General features: G+C 43.9%; 1 protein-coding gene across 3 annotated transcripts in view; it reads right to left on the reverse strand.

Annotated features, from left to right (window-relative positions):
- Positions 1-16,764, reverse strand: part of DNAH3 (dynein axonemal heavy chain 3) — a 165,512-nt gene extending 148,748 nt beyond the window's left edge. For 2 of the 3 annotated variants that reach the window (XM_075899423.1, XM_075899421.1), the window contains exons 1-3: positions 15,143-15,274; positions 14,434-14,555; positions 7,668-7,769 (exon numbers count right to left, since the gene is read on the reverse strand). In XM_075899423.1, the coding sequence (XP_075755538.1) occupies positions 7,668-7,769; positions 14,434-14,466 (135 nt within the window). In that variant the 5' untranslated portion in view covers positions 14,467-14,555; positions 15,143-15,274. Of the gene's footprint in view, positions 1-7,667; positions 7,770-14,433; positions 14,556-15,142; positions 15,275-16,449 lie in introns of those variants that run through there. The other variant, XM_075899422.1, reaches the window with a different exon arrangement.
- Positions 16,765-18,296: the final 1,532 nt, after the last annotated feature.

Here is an 18,296-nt window from a genome sequence, read left to right on the forward strand (position 1 = left end):
CACGGCGGGAAGTTTAAAAAGGCAAGGAGGAGAAGAGGAGAGAGGAAGGCTAGGAGGCGAAGAGGGCAAGAGGAAGAAACAGCAAGGGAGGAGGAGAGACTAGCGCACAAAACGCACTGCACAAAGACCCGGGACAGGGGATGGCCGCGGTGAGTCCCACTCCTCACCCCTGCGGGTCAGAATTAAGTATGGGACCGAGGAAGAAGTGGCCCAGGTTAGGGTCATGGACCCCGTGAGTGGGGGAGTTTAGGGGCCACAGCCCCCTCCACTGAGCAGGGACCAAGGTCCCCGCCTTAGGGCCCTGGTTCGGAGAGAGGGAGGGCCCGGACTCCCTTACCCGGCACTAGGGGCATAGTCCCCGGGCAGTGCGGGCGTATGGCCATATTGAAAACCACAACATAGCAAAAGGAAGGAGGGAACTGGGAAACCAGAACCGCGAATGGTAGCGTAGAGAAACCCCTGCAACTCAGGAGAGTGGGGAGACTTGAACCCCATGGGGGGAAACTTATAACACCATGTAAAAAATACATCTAGATGACTCATTTTCAAGAACATATTGTATTTCCTTATTGGTTTGATTTATAACCAGCATTGTGATGCTCTTACATTTATTGCAGCTTTGCCTTGAGGTAGACTATATCCTAACAATGTCAATTTAGAATGAACAGCTCATTACTATAGAGAACTTTCTGGGTGTCTGGCTGGTGAGTCTTGCCCACATGCTCAGGGTTTAGCTGATCACCATATTTGGGGTCAGAAAGGAATTTTCCTCCAGGGTAGATTGGCAGAGGCAGCCCTGGAGGTTTTTCGCCTTCCTCTGTAGCATGGGGTACAGATCATAGCTGGAGGGTTCCCTGCATCTTGGGGACTTCAAAGTATTTGAAGGTTTCAATATCTGAGATATAGGTGAGAGGATTATTCTAGGAGGGGGGTGGGTGAGATTCTGTGGCCTGCACTGTGCAGGGGGTCAGACTAGATGATCATAATGGTCCCTTCTGACCTTAAAGTCTATGAGTCTATTTGCCATATGACTGTATAATGGTAACAGTCTGGAAAAATGAATGGTTTTCTTAACATATTTCAGTCATTATTGGAACTTCATTGAAAAACTTGAAAATGTGTCTAAAATGTAGATTGTTGTAGAAAAATAATGTAGGGCTTTTGGCAGCTAAAAAAAGCTCCTACAGCTTGTGTCCCTCAAATAACTGACTATTGTCCTTTTGAGCTATCAGACACAGAAGTTGTGTGTCATTGCAGCCAGGAAATGCCAGATTAGATATGATGTAGCTGTATCTAGCTGCCCGCTTATGAAGAACAGAATCTGTCACTTCACAGAGCCTGACTAGCATATACGGCAAACAAGCCAATCTGGCTCAATGGAATGATAGTTGGAGACACAGGCGGTGACTTAAATTTTTTTCCAGTGCGTGCTCTAACCCCACTTTGCACTGATGTCCTGCCCCTATTCCACCCCATTCCCTTAAGGCCTTACTCTTGCTTTCAGGGGCATCATTTCAGATTTTGGTGGGGGAGCTGACTTGTGCATGCCATGATGGGGGGGCAGAGAGAAAACATGAAAGGGGCAGGCTGGTGATAGAGGCATCAGCAGTGTTACCGAGCATGCTCAGTACAAGCCAAGCACCAAATGGAGAGGAACCAACCCCATCTCCCCGCCCCCAACAGACACACACGCATCATCTCTATCCAGGGGCTACCAAGGCATTGAAAAACTCTATTTTTTTGGCAGACAACTTAGCAGTTAGCTGGCAGGAGCACTGTATCTAATTCCTAAATAATTAAAGAAAATTAAATAAATATTAGACCCACCCAGCTCTAACATTAGCATAGTCAAACGTCTTGTGGCAAATCACTTAAAGGACACTGGTTAGCCTTAAAATTGTAATATATATTCTTACGTTGTTACTAATTCTGTGGAGAGAGAGAGAGAGACCCCGTCAGCACTCCTAGGCTCTATCTCAGCTCTGGAAGGGGGAAGGGGTCTAGTTGGTTACAGCAGGGGCAGATACATTTCAGCTTTATATAAGAACATTAGAATGGCCATACTGTGTCAGACCAATAGTCCTTCTAGCCCTGTATCCTGTTTTCCAACAGTGGCTGATGCCACGGGCTTCAGAAGGAATAAACAGAAGAGGCAAACATCATGATCCCCTGTCACCTGTTTTATTTGTTTTAAATCTGCTGCCTATAAATGTAATTGGGTCAGCTTCTTGTGTTATGTTAATGAATAACATTTCCTTATTCTATTTTTTCACACCATTCCTGATTTTCTAGACCCGGAACATCTGCACCTACACATCCGAGCCGGCGCGGCTCTCCCCGGCTGTCCACCGGAATGCGGGGCTCGCCTGCCCTATCACAGGGGGCCACTCCAAGATTCTGGGACGTGGTGAAGGGTTGCATTTCTACCAAGGAGGTTTGGGGTCTGGGATAGAGGTTGGGTGCAGAAGGAAGCTTGGGGGAAGGATCAGAGGTACAAGAGTGGGTGTGGAGTCTGAAAGGGAGTTTGAGTGAAGGAGTGGGTTGTGATCTGGGGCAGAGGCTCAGGGTGCAGAGTCCAGGAGGGAGTATGGGTGCAGGAGAGGATTCTGGCCTGAGGGAGGGGCACTAGGAGAGGGTGCAGGGTCTGAGAGGGTTACAGAGAGTTTGGGTGGTGGCCTGGGGCAGGCAGTTAGCTGAGATGCACTTACTTAGGCAGCTCCCAGTCAGCAGCTAAAGGCTGCAGTCACAAGCTGCTCCAGGTGGCTCTGCTCTGGCAGGGAGAACAGGGGGAGGGAAGAGGCTTCATTGGCTGACCCTGCCACCAGCAAAATATCTCAGCTGCTATTGGTCAGAAACTTGCCAATGGGAGCTGAGAGATTTTACTGAGGGTTGGGACAAAGCACAAAGCCTCCCTCCTCACTCCCAGAATAGAGCAGCCACATTCAAAGTAGCTGCCGCTGTGCTGTTCTTAAGGGGCCCAGTGAGTTAGCCGCAGGTCAGATCCAGAGGCTTGGAGGATTGCATTCAGCCGCTGGCAGCCTCTTGCCCTCCCCTGCTTTAGTCATTTCTTTTTCAAGCTGAAAAGTCCCTGTCTTGTTCATCTTTCCTCATAGGGAAGCTGTTCCTCACTCCCTAATCATTTCTGTTTCCTTTTTTGTACCTTTTCCAAATCTGATATATCTTTTTTAGATGGGGTGACTAGATCTAGCTACAGTATTCAAGATGAAGGCATACAATTACTTTATATAGAGGCAATTTGGTATTTTGTCTTACTATCTATTCCTTTCCTAATGATTCCCAATATTGAACAGATCATAGAATCATAGAACACTAGGACCAGAAGGGAACTCTAGAGGTCATCAAGTCCAGTCCCCTGCCCTCATAGCAGGACCAAGCACCATCTAGATCATCCCTGACAGTTCTTAATCCAACCTGCTCTTAAATATCTCCAGTGGTAGAGATTCCACAACTTCTCTAGGCAATTTATTCCAGTGTTTAATCACCCTGACAGGAAGTTTTTCCTAATGTCCAACCTAAACCTCCCTTGCTGTAGTTTAAGCCCATTGCTTCTTGCCCTATCCTCAAAGGTCAAAGAGAACAATTTTTCTCCCTCCACCTTGTAACACTCTTTAGGTACTTGAAAGTTGCTATCATGTCCCCTTCTCATTCTTCTTTTTTCCAGACTAAACAAATCTATTTTTTAGTCTTCCCATATAGCTCATGTTTTTTAGGCCTTTAATCATTTTTGTTGCTCTTCTCTGGACTGTCCCCAATTTTTCCAGATCTTTCTTGACATTCGGTGCCCAGAACTGGACACAATACTCCAACTGAGGCCTAATCAGCACAGAGTAGAGTGAAAGAATGACTTCCCGTGTCTTGCTCACAATACTCCTATTAATGCATCCTGCTAACGTTTGGGTTTTTTTGCAACAGTATCACACTGTTGACTCATAGTTAGCCTGTGGTCCTGCAATACAACACTCATTCCTACTCTTTTTTCTCCCTATCTTTTAAGTGGGGTACCTGGCAATCTTTTCATGTTGATCTAATGATTCTTCAATTGCTTGAATGCTCAGCCTTTTCTTATTCTTAATCACCCTGCCTCACCCTTTTTATAACAAACTCCCTGCGCTAAAGGCAAAGCTGCAAGCAGCTGAAGTTCTGTTGACTTTAAGACCATGGCGTCCAACCAGTTCTGAAGTATATAGCAAACTAGCCACACTCAACCGGCAAGATAGCAACATAGTTCAAGCCAAACAGCCACACTCAACTGGCCAAATAGCTAGTGGTTAGTGTGTTATACATCATGGATCTAAGAACTGCCTCTGGAGCCAGGGCATGGGATTGAGGCAAACCTCAAGTATGAAATCCAGGAGGTTCAAACTTGGGGGGGGAGGGAGTACTGCCCCCAGCCCCCTATAAACGGTGCCCTTGCTTGCTCATCCTCTCCCTGCCTCCTTTCCCAAGAACCCACCCTCTCTGCCTCCTGCTGATACTGCGCCATCCCCTCTCCTAAGGCTCCACCCTCACTATGTCTCTTCTTGCCCTGCTCCGTCCCCTTCTCTGAGCCCCCTGCCTGCCCACAGCTTTCTGCTCTCAGTTGAGAGCAGAGGAAATGTTTTAATATTTATGCCTAAATGCTTGCATGAATTCATGATATTTATTCATCTCTCTTCTTTCTGTCTGTATAGATTCAAAAAAGATTTCCTCCTGTCCATTCTATGATCTCTCAGATGATTTGGTATCCATTGATTGTTCCCTCTATTAAATTTACATCCTGTAGTCTGAACTTCAACGGGACAACTCATGTGTATAAAGGCTGTGGGATGTGTCAGGTAGTAGATTCCTTTCATACATATTCTTATAATCAGAAAGAGGAAATGCATATGTCGCCTTTACAGCATGAATGCTCTTCAGATCATGGTTTCTGTAGCTTCCATTTTAAATGCACATTCCACTTTCTTCTTGCATTGCATTCTACTTAATCTTTCCTCACCCAATACAATAATCCAGCAAAAACACAGCTCTCTGCTTTGTCACCTCTGTTTGTGTGACATCATTCCTAGCATCAAGTTTTAATAATTTAAAATAGCTTGCCATCCTGACTTCTATCCCCTCACTTCTCTTTCAATTTCCTCAGGAGCTGCAGGTAAATGTGTCTGCTCAGATGGCCCATCACCATATGATCTCTAGAAAGGCAGAGTATTAAGACATGAAATAACTTCCTTCCATTTCCATTATCGATGCAGCTTGTTTTCATCCCGTCTATCATGAGCTTTAGCAAAAAATGAATACAATTGGCCAATTTAAATAGATGATAAGATCCAATTACATCGCCTGCTGTGGATTTTTCTTATGATCAATATGGCTAATCTTATCAGTAAGGAAACAGGCATTCACATTGCTGTTAAGTGCAATCATACTTCCTAAAGTAACTTTTGAAACTTCATAGGCTCTATTTTATTCAATTTCTTATACCTTGCCCATCACCATGGTATCTGAGAGCTTTCAGAAGGGTTTTCAGCAATGTAACTAGCTTAGGTAAGTAGGTTCTTGTATTATGTAGTAATTGGGAAGACAAATAAATTAGAGATAATTTAAAGTATATTAGGACTTATCTGAAAACACGCTGAGCAGCTGCAACACCCACGATAGTCAACAGGAGTTGTATATGCTCAGTACCACTCCACATCAGACCTTTCCTTTTAAATTAGCTCTTTTTCCCACTAGGTGGAGCATCTCCCTGGCTTCACAACACAGCCTCAGCTAATGGTGACATAAAGGGACCTGCTCAGGCAGGAAGTGGTAGTGGAGGGAACTTCTGCTACTGAGGAAGAACAATGAGAACCATGTGTCAGATTAGATGGTCTCGTCTATTTACATCACAACAATTATGTGATATTGAAAGCTCATTTTAGGACCAGCTCTTGTGCATATCCCTGTGTGTAGCCAGACACAAAACCCCATCTTGTTTTTCCACGAGCCCCATCTTGTTTTCCCCCCACCCCCCCAGAGAGCAAGAGAAAGGCAGTCAGCCTTTGATGCCCTGGGAACACAGGTTTGCTGCCTGTCCCTGACTCTACCATAAACAGAAACCAGACAGTAAATGGGCTAGCTGATGACCCGGGGCCTCCCGTCGCCCTGATGGCTAGTACCAGTAATTGACACGCCTGCACTGTCCCAGGAGAGGAATCTTCGTCCATCACATACCAGAGGTGCCCATTGTCTGCATTTTCCCAGGTGTAAATTATGCTTTGCACCCTTCGTGGGAAACTTGGTGTTCAAAGCCATTTTTCCTAATTGGCCACTTAAAACCAGGAAGAAGCCTACATGACCCAAGGGGTATAAAAGAGGTTCAGCAGCCCACCCCATTTGAGCTCCAATCATCTATACCTGCTGGCAGGTATTGATTGTCTCCCGAGGTCTGTGGGACGCCCAACCTCGCCCTACTTCTTCCCGAGGGATTGAGAGAAAGACGCTGGCCACGCCAAGTCTGGAACGCAGGGGTGAGAATATGTACCTGCTATGTGTCTATTTTGCATGCATTTAATAAGAGCTCAGAGAACCAAAGGGTTTCATGGTACCTGTAAGTGACTTATTAGTGTAATTTCTGTCCTGTCCTTTGTAGTGGCTGTGTTATCTGTAACACAGTAGTAGCATTTAACAACTAAGTTTACCCTGTAACAATAAAATAGTAACTGTTTAAGCTTTAACCTGACTCCTTCAGTTGCTGTAACAGAACCAAGCACAATTTAAAAGAACTTCAGCCGGTCATAAGGGACTCACTGCCCTGACCGTCGGCTGACACTGTGTCTTAAGAAACCACTTTAAACATCTCCAAGAAGTTTTCAAGACAATTTTCTTTGCTCATATGCGGATCCACATATGCTAAGCAAATTACTTTTGCTGAGCCCTTTGCTGAATCCGGGTATTTAAGACAGATTTCACTTGATTTCTCTATTATTTTAGGGGTGTTTCTGCAACTATTCTCCCACTGGAAATGGGTTCAAAAAATTCACATTATCCTCCTTTGTATTCTGCTTAGTTGTTGGTACCATCTTTCCAATGCAAGCCATTCTTAGTACTATAAATTGAAGCACAAACATGTAAAGCTTTTCCTGGTGAACAGCCATACTCATACTTTTAGAAGATCCATTATATCAATTTTTTCTTCCCTCCTACCATGCACCAGCCCTCCAATATTGTTCTCCCATAACTACACTTCAAAAGATTAAGAGGGGCCTGGCTGCCAGCTGTGTTGGGTGCAGGCTCTTAATTCCTTATTAATTTATATTCATTCAGACAGGCTGTTTATAAAAAATAAGCAAACTGGTATAGAGGAAAAGAAAATATTACTTTTGTTTCCCTTGCCATGAACTGAAAAAGATGGATATATTTAAGTCCACATTTGAAGGGAAATAGTGCTGGACCATGAGCTTGCAGAACAGACTTCAGGTAGATGCAAAATGTAATGTCCAAGTCATAATGGAAATAATGACAACACTTTAACAAACAAGAACAGTGCTTCCAGAGTATCAAAAACCTGATTAGCAGCCTAGCCTGCTCCTTTAACTCACTATTTGTTTAAAACCTGAAAATATCCAATGACTGCAAGCATTTTAGTACGATACTTAACAGTTTTATATAGGAGAGAAGATGACACATACCTGATACAGTTCTGAGGGTTCTGTTGTGGTTGAAGTCGGCAGAGGTGGTAATTCTGGTATCCCTTTGGAATGACTCATGTTGTACACAGAATCATTTTGGGACTAGAGAGAATAAAAATGTTCTTTACAAAAACTGCACTGCTTGACAAAATACTTTCTGTGTGAAGGACAGAATCATTTGATTTTCTTACAGGAATTGTATATTGCAGCTGTTCTAATATAAGACAAAACTGATATTCTTACTCAGAACAAATCAAGTTTTGTGGCAGCACTGTCATCTTTGACCCTTTCATAATCCTAGAAGAAATGTGTATATTTCGCAGAAAAACATGACTTTGGAGGCATTTTTCTCTCTCGGATAAAACTCTAAAACAAAAGCTGATGTTCTAAAATGTAGGTTTAATTTAAAATAACAACAAAGTGCTCGTGTTAGAAAAAAATTAATGTGTTTATCAAAGTCTATCTCAAGACACAAGTGGCTCACACAGTTAGGTGTAGCCAACAGAACCACAAGGAAGTGATGTGACCTGCATGACAGCCAACATCCACTGACTTACCAATGGATCAGATACAAATTTTTCAGCTGGGTGAACTGCAAGAAGCATATCACTGTAAGATCAAGCAAGACTCAAACTCCCACCCTTCAGGCCAAATACCTTAATCATTCAGCTGCCACACCTCTTTAGTTTTAAATATTTGCTCTAGCTGGTTTGGAACAAAGTAAATATTGCAGCATTGTGACAGTGAATGTATAGTAGAAAGTGAAACTGACTAATCATTGTCTAAGCGAGGAATGGGCAATAAAACAATGTCCGTTCATCAGGGTTAGCCACCAGCAGGCCACTGATGAAATACTTACCTGCACCTCCACAGGTAGGGGCAATCGTAGTTCCCATTAACCGTGGATCACTGTTCCCAGCCAATGGGAGCACAGACCAGGACACCATTTCCCACAGCTTCCACTGACCATGAATGGCAATCTGTGGTCAGTTGTACAGCAATTGCCTGTATTTAGTGAGGTGCAAGTAAATATAGTAATGTCGGCCTGCCAGGGGCTAACGGTGGGGAACCGGATCCAGCCAGCAAGCTGGCACTTGCCTAACCCTGGTCTAAGCTGAGTGAAATGCAAAAAGTAAATATAGGGCTTTTACCAGGTAAAGGAAATTAGAGTCCAAAAATTACTTCAATTTCAATGCAAGGAATCAAGAACTTTACAGCTCCAAAGCAAGATGTGTTGCCAGAATGGAGAAGAACAAAAAACAGAGTAAAGAGATAGGCTGTTCACATGTGCACTAAACCCCACAAAATTTCATTGTAAATCTCAGAACATCTATCAAGTCACAGAACCTTTTCTGGACTTCAAAAAGCAGATTTTGACTACCTCATGGAACTGACGGGTAGGATTCCCTGGGAGGCTAATTCAAGGGGAAGAAAGAGTCCAGGAGAGCTTGCTGTATTTTATAGAAGCCTTATTGAGGGTGCAGGAACAAACCATCCCAATGTGGAGAAGGAATAGCAAATATGGCAGGCGATCAACTGGGCTTAACAGAGAAATCTTTAGTGAGCTTAAACACAAAAAGGCAGCTTACAAGAAGTAGAAACTTGGACAGATGACTATGGAAGTATATAAAAATATTCCTCAAGCATGTAGGGGTATAATCAGGAAGGCCAACATGCAACTGGAGTTGCAGCTAGCAAGGGATGTGAAGAATAACAAGAAAGGTTTCAACAGATATGTTAGCAACAAGTAAGTGGCCAAGGAAAGTGTGGGACCCTTACTGAATGGAGAAGGCAACCAAGTAACAGATGATGTGGAAAAACCTGAAATACTGAACACTTTTTTTGCTTCAATCTTCACAGACAAGATCAGCTCCCAGACTACTGTACTGGGCAGAACACTATGGAAGGAGATGAATAGCCCTCAGTAGTGAAAGAATGGGTTAAAAACAATTTAGAAAAGCTAAACATACACAAATCCATGGAGCCAGATCTAATGCATCCGAGAGTGCTATGTCGGCTGATGTGACTCAGGGGAGATCCTAGAATAGAGAAAAGGCACATGTAGTACCCAAGGAGAATCTAGGGAACTATAGGTCAGTCAGCCTCACCTCAATCCCTGGAAAAACCATGGAGCAGGTCCTCAAGGAATCCATTCTGAAACACTCGGAGGAGAGGAAGGTGATCAGGAACATTCAAAATGGATTCACCAAGGGCAAGTCATGTCTGACCACCCTAATTGCTTTCTATAATGAGATAACTGGCTGCGTGGGTATGGGGAAAGTGATGGGCATGATATATCTTGACTTTAGCAAAGCCTTTGATACATTCTCCCACAGTATTCTTCCCAGCAAGTTAAAGAAGTATTGCTTGGATGAATGGACTATAAGATGGATAGAAAGCTGGCTAGACTGCCAGACTTGATGTCTAATTGGCAGCTGGAATTAAGTGGAGCACCCCAGTGATTGGTCCTGGGGCCAGTTTTGTTCAACATCTTCACTAATTATCTGGATGATGGGATGGACTGCATCCTCAGAAAATTCATGTTTGACACGAAGCTGGAGGGAGAGGTAGATATGCTGAAGAGTACAGATAGGGCCTAGAGTGAGCTAGACAAATTGGAGGATTGGAAAAAAAGAAATCTGATCAAGTTCAACAAGGATAAGTGCAGAATCAAACACTTAGGAAAGAAGAATCCCATGCACTGTTACAGGCTGGAGGCTGACTGGCTCAGCAGCAGTTCTGCAGAAAAGGACCTGTGGATTTCAGTGGATGAGAAGCTGGATATGAGTCAACAGTGTGCCCTTGTTGCAAAGAAGGCTAGCAACACATTGCACTGCATTAGTAGGAACATTACCAACAGAGCTAGGGAAGTGATTATTCCCATCTATTCTGCACTAATGAAGCCACATCTGAAGTACTGTGTCCGGCTTTGGAGACCCTACAACAGAAAGGACATGGATAAATTGGAAAAAGTAAAGCAGAGGACAATGAAAATGATTGGGGGCTGAAGTGCATTACTTATGATGAGAGGCTGAGAATGGTGAAGCACTGGAATGGGTTGCCTAGGGCAGTGGTGGAATCTCCATCCTTAGGGTATGTCTACCCAGCAAAGTTATTTTGAAATAACAGCCCTTATTTCAAAATAACTTTCCTAGCATCTACACAGCCAACCCGCTATTTCAAAATTGCTTATTTCAAATTTGGTAAACCTTATTCCATGAGGAATAACATCAAATTAGAAATAGCTATTTCGAAATAAGTGCTGTGTAGACACTTATATCGAAATAGGGTGCCTCCAGCCTTCCCAGGGTGCCCTGGTGGCCACTCTAGCCCCCACCAAGAACACTCCACTCCCTCCCCCATCCCCAGAGCCCTTAAAGGGGTAGACTCTGGACACAGTGCCTGTGCCAGCTCCAAGCCTGCCAGCCCAGAGCCAGCAGTCATTGTCCCTGACCCCATGGCCCCAAAACATGAGCCAGCAAGCCACTGGCAGCCAGCCCTCTACCACTCCCCAGGAGCAGTCTGCCAGCTCCCAGGAGCCTGCCAGGACCTGGAGAAGGTGGGCGCCTTCCTGGTCCAAGGTGGAGATCATGGACCTTATTCAGGTTTGGGGAGGATGCCCCCAAAATCCATGATCTCCGAATTAGATGGAGGAACACGGCCGTCTACGGCAGGATAGCTGTCAGCCAGGCCACCAAAGGCCACATGCAAACCCAGGAGCAGGTTTGCATGAAAATCAAGTTGGTCCGGCAAGACTCACAACCCTGAGCCCTGAGTTTTCCCTCCCCCTTCTTCCCCCTTCCAGCTTCCTCCTCCCAGGTTTCCCCCTCCCATCCTCTTGTCTCCCCTCTCCCACCTCCTTTCCCTAGTATCACCAGAGTTTCATTCCCCTCCCCCCAGTTTTGTTAAATAAAGAAGTTTGTGTTCATGAAAATACATATATTTTATTTGACATTAGGAAGGGGGGTTAGGGAGGGGTAAGTGGGAGGACATGAGGCACATGAGGACATGAGGGAGGAATGAGGCACAAGCCCCCAGTGGGGCAGACCAGGGAAGCTCTTATTTCTCCTCAGGGTGGAAGCTCTCCCGCAGGATACTGACAGCCCCCTGATGGACCTCCCGGATGGCAGCCTGCAGAAAGTGCAGCCAGGCTTGCAGCAACATGTCCAAGAGAAGTACCAGAGTGCCCAGGGGCAGCTCTGGCTCCATGCTGCAGAGTGCTGTGGTGTCCCGAGTGATGGCAACCAGAGCATGAAAAGACAAAATGCTTTGCTGTCCCTCACTGAAGTAGGCAAGTAAGTAGGGAAAGCTGAGAACTGGCTGTCCGGGGGGGAGGTTCCTTTAAGCATAGGCCTCAGGCCTCAGATAGCCTCAGGCAACAACCACACAAAGTAACTCCTGACCTGATGCTCTGCCGGCCCTGGTTCCAGCCGGCCTTAAATGCGATTGAGCATCCACCCAGTGTGGACACGCTTTTTCAAAATAGCAAAATGCTATTTCGAAATGCATTTTGTGTGTAGACGTGTTATTTCAAAATAACTTATTTCAAATTAACTATTTGAAATAACATATTTCGAAATAATGCTGTAGTGTAGACATACCCTTAGTGATTTTTAAGGCTATGCCTGACAAAGCCTTGCCTGGAATAATTTAGTTGAGGTTGGTTCTGCTTTGAGCAGGAGGTTGGACTAGATGACTTCCTGAGGTCTCTTATCACCCTAAACTTCTCTGCTTCTATTATTCTATGAACTATGTCCTCAGCTACCCTCTCAAAAGGCTGAGGAGCTGACATAACTCCACAGGGAATCCCAGAAAGCTTTCTCAATACATTTTCCCCTCTTATAATTTCTTGTTTGTGTGTGGGGTTCAGGAGATGCCCAAGGAAATTACATAAAGTGACACTAGCAGCACAGACTGGTGGAGCGTGTATGCTGAGGCATCAGCCCAAATATACATGCCTAAAACTATAAGTGCATTTTTATACTGAAAATGGAAATTCTAGATATGACACTTCCCAGCATAACAACATTAATAACAAATTACAAACTTAAAGGAAAATCCTGCTCAAAGTCACCAAAGTGAAGCAGGATGAGAAGGGAGCAGAGCTACCATTGCCATTCAGAATAACCTGGATCCATGGAATAAGCAGGACAAGAGAGCCTGTAAACACCATGCTCAACAATGGTTCTTACCATTGCTCCAAAAAGCAATAATGTGCAATTCCCCGTCCATGTCGCCCACCCCATACACACAAGGTGAAATCCTGGCTCTACTGATGACAAATGAAAAACATCCATTGACATTAGTAATGCCAAGATTTCACCCGCAGTGCTTACTGACAATAGAAAGGGTGTGTTGAGTATACACTGCACTATTATTCGGGAATAACAGCCGTTATTCCCAAATAATAATAACATTAGGGATGTGAAGGACTTGTCAACTAGTCCACTATCCAATAAAAAAAAATGCTTATCAGATAGTCATCAGGTTAGTCGACTAGTTGCTTCCTTTTCCCCTCCCCCCACCTTTTTGCTGCCACTATCAGAAATAGGCAGAAAGGGGAGGGGAAGAGAAAGGCATACTTCAAAGTGGCAGCACCACATGGTGCTTTATACGGCAGCACTGTGTGGAGCCCGGGATCAGCTGGGGACTCCCACACTGACCGCCACTGCTTTGAAACACCGCAGGGAGCCCAGCATCAGGTTCCTCACAGCATTTCAAAATGGCAGCACCTTAATTTGCAACAGTACATACAAGCATCAATGGTTATTTATAACATATCTTGAAATTAAATAAATGGAACTGTTAATATTTTCACACACACACACACACACGTAACATTCCATATAGAGCTAGGATGCATATTAAAGGATCACAGAAAGCTATATTATCATACTCAACAACTATTGTTTGGAGTCTTCCAAGTCTATATGCTTTGAAAGAGCCATAAAAGCAACTATAGCAGATGGGTAAGAGATACTAGAAAGATGCAATGTTCAAGTGCGCTGTATTTGAAGGCTAGTGCATTAAATCATCATGAAAAGAGCAGGTGTTATCTGTTGTAATTATACATCCAGAATGCATTATTATTTGTATGGGATGTTTCTTTGATACATTTTGTGTAGCAAGAAGCTATTGACTCTTGATCCATGCAACTGTAGCAAAGAAGACAGCCCAAACTGTATTTAGGCAATTAAATTCCTTCTTTTTTTATACCCATTTATATTTTATAAATGGGATTTATAAAAGAAGAAATCTGAATGACCTCCGTAGACTATTCTTCAGAACACAAATATACACGATAAATCAGTTTGGGCATCATATTCCATGGTCCTTAATCAAGTTAACTCCATTGATGTCATCAGGAATTTCACTTGATTAAAGATTGTAGTATTTGTTGGGGGTTTGTTTGTTTTTAAAATAAACAAACAATACAGTTTATTAGGTGCTTCTTCCTTAAAGTTCCTGGAGTTTGTAGGAAAGTCAGTATTCCTGCTAAGGCAGCTCTTGATGTGCTATAAAAGCCATCCCAAAATTTATAAGTTAAGTTAGCACACTTGAGCTGTATTACCTTTTCAGACAGAATACTTTACAGAGCCTAGTGTCTAAATTAATATTTAACCACATGTAGTTTCTTTGAACACTGATCTGCAAACCATCAGTAAGGGTCTTGAAGAATCCTTGATTATAAATTAACAACTGTAATCAAGGTTTTCAAATTTCATTGCAAATACTTCACAGCCCCAACAATAAATCACTCACTTACCCTGAGGAGCCTTGGAGTCTGTGTTGGCTTCATTGTAAACTTTGTCTTTGATAAAACTATTTCTTAAAATGTATAGATGAAGTCAATATTTTTTTCTTAAAATAAATGAGCTCGTTAGCTACCTGCATACAGAGAATTAGAGAAACTGGTTTAGAACAGACTTTCTATTCAGAATACTAGAGAAAGTGTTATAATAGATGCCTGCCTTCTGCACACCCCAGCAGCAGAAAGGAAATAGCCCTTTTTAAACTCCTTCCACTGGTCTCTTCCTCTCCCATGCCACCCACACTAAAATATCTTCTCTTCTCTACACAAGCTCTCTCACTTTTCTATCTCACTTCAAGCTCACTTTTTCCCTGCACCTCATCAAATCTTCAATCCCCCTCCACTTGTCACAAATTTTCTTCCACCCACCTCCTTCCCCAAACTCTCTAGCTTCCATTGTTCCCATTCCTGACCGTCCTCTGCTTTTTTCCATGCCAAGTTCCTTCCTCTCTTTCCCAACCCACATTCTCTTCCCTTCCCCACTGCCTCCCACCCACTCCTCTTTGAATGCCCCCAATTTGTGGTTTTAAGTAAATGATTTCACACACATTTATTGCTGTAAAAAGTGAACAATCATCAAAGTGTGAAGAAGACAGACCAGCAAAGGCCCACTAAGCTTCTTCCTAACATAGTACAGTATATTGGGGAGGGGAAGATTTGCTACCTGCTGCTGCCCTTCTTAACCACCTCCCTGCCTGGCTGCAGCTCTTAGAGCAAGTGAACTTCTCTGACACTCTGCCTTTCACTTCTCAGACTGGTAGTCAAGGTGATAGCATTTTTGTTGCTAGGAGACATAAGAATGACTCCTTTTCCCCCTCCCTGCTTTTCCCCTCCTCCACAGTGGCAGGAGAAAAACTCCCCATAATGTATCTCTATGTACTGCAGGAATCTGTCCATCATTGCTATGGGCTTGTTTATTATTATACAGCTGAAAATTACACAGATGTTTTGGGACAGATTATAGTTACCTAGGATAGCGCTAGGAGCATTAACTATCAAATCTGAAGGGGAAAAGATACAGGGATTCAAGTCCCTGAATGGACACTGCTTGAGGTACTTTTGATAGGATTCCAGAAGTTTGGGTTCAGATGAGGGTGCCTAGGCCCCTATGCGGCCCCAGAGATTCATTCTGCTCCCCTCAGACTCACTTCCCATCTACTTGTCTTTCACCATTTTCAGAGAGAGAGAAGCCTAATATTGGGACTCTCCTCCCCATCAGAGGAGAAAGTAACTTAAATTTCTTACAGGTACAGTCCTATCACAACCCACCAGGGCAGGGGGCGTTCCAGGCAGGAAGTTGGGGGAGGCTGCGATATGACAGTATCTGTAAGAAAAGTGTAGTGTGGTCGAAGCAGAAGGCTGAGGAGGGGGGAAGAGGGTGTCATGGCAGGAGCCTGAAGTGTGAGTGTGGGGGCTTAGGGCAGAGGGTTGAAGTGTGGGGGATGTAGAAGTCAGGGTTGGAGACTAGGGGGCTCAGGGCTGGAGGCTGAGGAAATCTGGAGCGAGGAAGGGGGGATGGAGACTCAGAGATGGGGCAGTCCCACTCACGGATTATCTGGTGGTCTCTGCTCCTGTTCCTGCCAAGAGAGCTGTGGCTGTGTGGGCACCCACTGCATGCAGGTAAATGGGTGGCAGTGGTACATAGATACCTGACCTGCTGCTCCCTTCCCCCCAAAGGCCACAGGGCCAGCACATCCTATGCTACCCTAGTACAGGCTGGGATGGGGATGCCCCACCAGAAGTCCAGCCGGAAGCACAGATCCCTCCATCTGCAGCACACCCCCAACTGTCCCATTTCATGTGCCTCTACTTAGTGTGGTACAGTGGAGCCACTCTCAGGACAGTGTGAGCTCTGGGAGCTGGCAGGAGCCCATCTGCGAGCACATGCCATACTTCCACTTACAGGAGACCTTCCCCAGCTGCACCAGCGCCATTCTTATGAGAGCAGCGCACTGAGGCACTTTGCCTTACTTCACTTCTGCTCCCCGTCCAAGTTATTCAGAGACTCCAAAGTGGCCACTACTCCAAATTGAGCCTGGTGCCTCTCCTCTTCTAGTACTCTCAGAGGGCTCAGACAGCCACTTGCCTCCCAATGGGTCTTCTGAAAATGACAAAAGACAAAAACACCACATCACCTGACAGGCTGCACCTTACACCTATATTTAGGACTCTTCAAGGCCATGGTCTACATGATAGATAAAATCGAAGCAGCCACGATCTTCCAGGGTTCAAATTAGCAGGTCTAGTGAAGACACACTAATTTGATCTGAGAGAGGCACGCCCCATCAATGGTGGTAGTCCTGCTTCTACGAGGAGTAAGGGAAGTCGAAGGGAAAGTGTGCTCCTTTCAACTTCCTGCAGTGTAGACCGTGCAAAAATTTGACTTAAAATACTTTGATTTAAGCTATGCGGTTAACATAACTGAAGTTACATATCTTAATTCAAATTTATCCCCTAGTGTAGACCAAGGGCAGGGGCACAGGGTTCCATTGTTTCAATGTGTGTATTAAAGCAGGTTATTAATTTCACTTTAACAAGGCTATTGCAGAATTTATATAGAGTATGCAAGGGAACTTGAAAGGCCTTCCTCCCCACCCCAATATACAGTATGTCTACGTCTGGACTGGCATGATTTTCTGGTAATGCTTTTAACGGAAAAGTTTTCCATTAAAAGCATTTTCGAAAAAGAGCATCTAGATTGGCACAGATGCTTTTCCGCAAAAGCACTTTTTGCAGAAAAGCATCTGTGCCAATCTAGATGCGCTTTTCCTCAAAAAAGCCCTGATCGCCATTTTCGCGATTGGGGCTTTTTTGGGCAAAACAAATACGAGCTGTCTACACTGGCCCTTTTGCGCAAAAGGACTTTTGCCCGAACGGGAGCAGCATAGTATTTCCGCAAAAAGCACTGATTTCTTACAGTAGGAAGTCAGTGCTTTTGCAGAAATTCAAGCGGCCAGTGTAGACAGCTGGCAAGTTTTTCCAGAAAAGCGGCTGATTTTCCGGAAAAACTGGCCAGTCTAGACACAGCCTATGTGTTAAAAGGACAGTATACAGTCATATATCTAATTTTTTCATCAATGTTATTAACACCACCTTCAATTACTCACATTCCAGTCCTCTGTGAAGCTCATTGCAGTATAAGAGTGCAAAACAGATAGAACTTTAGTAATCTAATTTACTTTTCACAAGATGAGTTATTTATATTTTGCATTTCACTAAACTAAATTGGTCAGTTTCAGTCTCGTGAGCAATCGGTTTCACTGTTAGGTTCCTATGCCTTAATACAACTCTGTGATGTTATGATTAAAAAACTATGGATGAATTTTTAAATTTAATTTCTATTTTCATTGAAAAAAATTTTAAAATTGTGAAACTATTTATATTCAGTTTTTTAACAGTCTCTTGGGTGGCACCAATCAAAAATTATGACTAAGGAGTACTAATCAGACACATTAATATTTTGCACATTTCTGAACATACTTATCAGCATTAAACTTTCCATATAGCAAAAAGAAATAATAAAGCAAAATTGGGGCACTCAGATCCTTCATCTGCCACCAGTGTAATGATGCTATTAACCTCCATTTCACTACACTTCATACTAAATTACTCAAATGCACAGCAGCATTGGCAAAACCCTCAACTACTTCTACTCTGTAGGCAGAAAAAATTGTAGCTCTAGAAGTTGTAGGACATAGCTAGTTACACAGTTCAGCAGTTTCAAGAGCATCAAGCAGCAGCAGGCAGTGATCCATCCTTATACTAGCTTTTTCATTACAGTATCGTACCAAGTCCCTTACCAAAATACTTCCTGCACT

This window comes from Pelodiscus sinensis, chromosome 16 (assembly GCF_049634645.1).
Source record: "Pelodiscus sinensis isolate JC-2024 chromosome 16, ASM4963464v1, whole genome shotgun sequence".
NCBI lineage: Eukaryota > Metazoa > Chordata > Testudines > Trionychidae > Pelodiscus > Pelodiscus sinensis.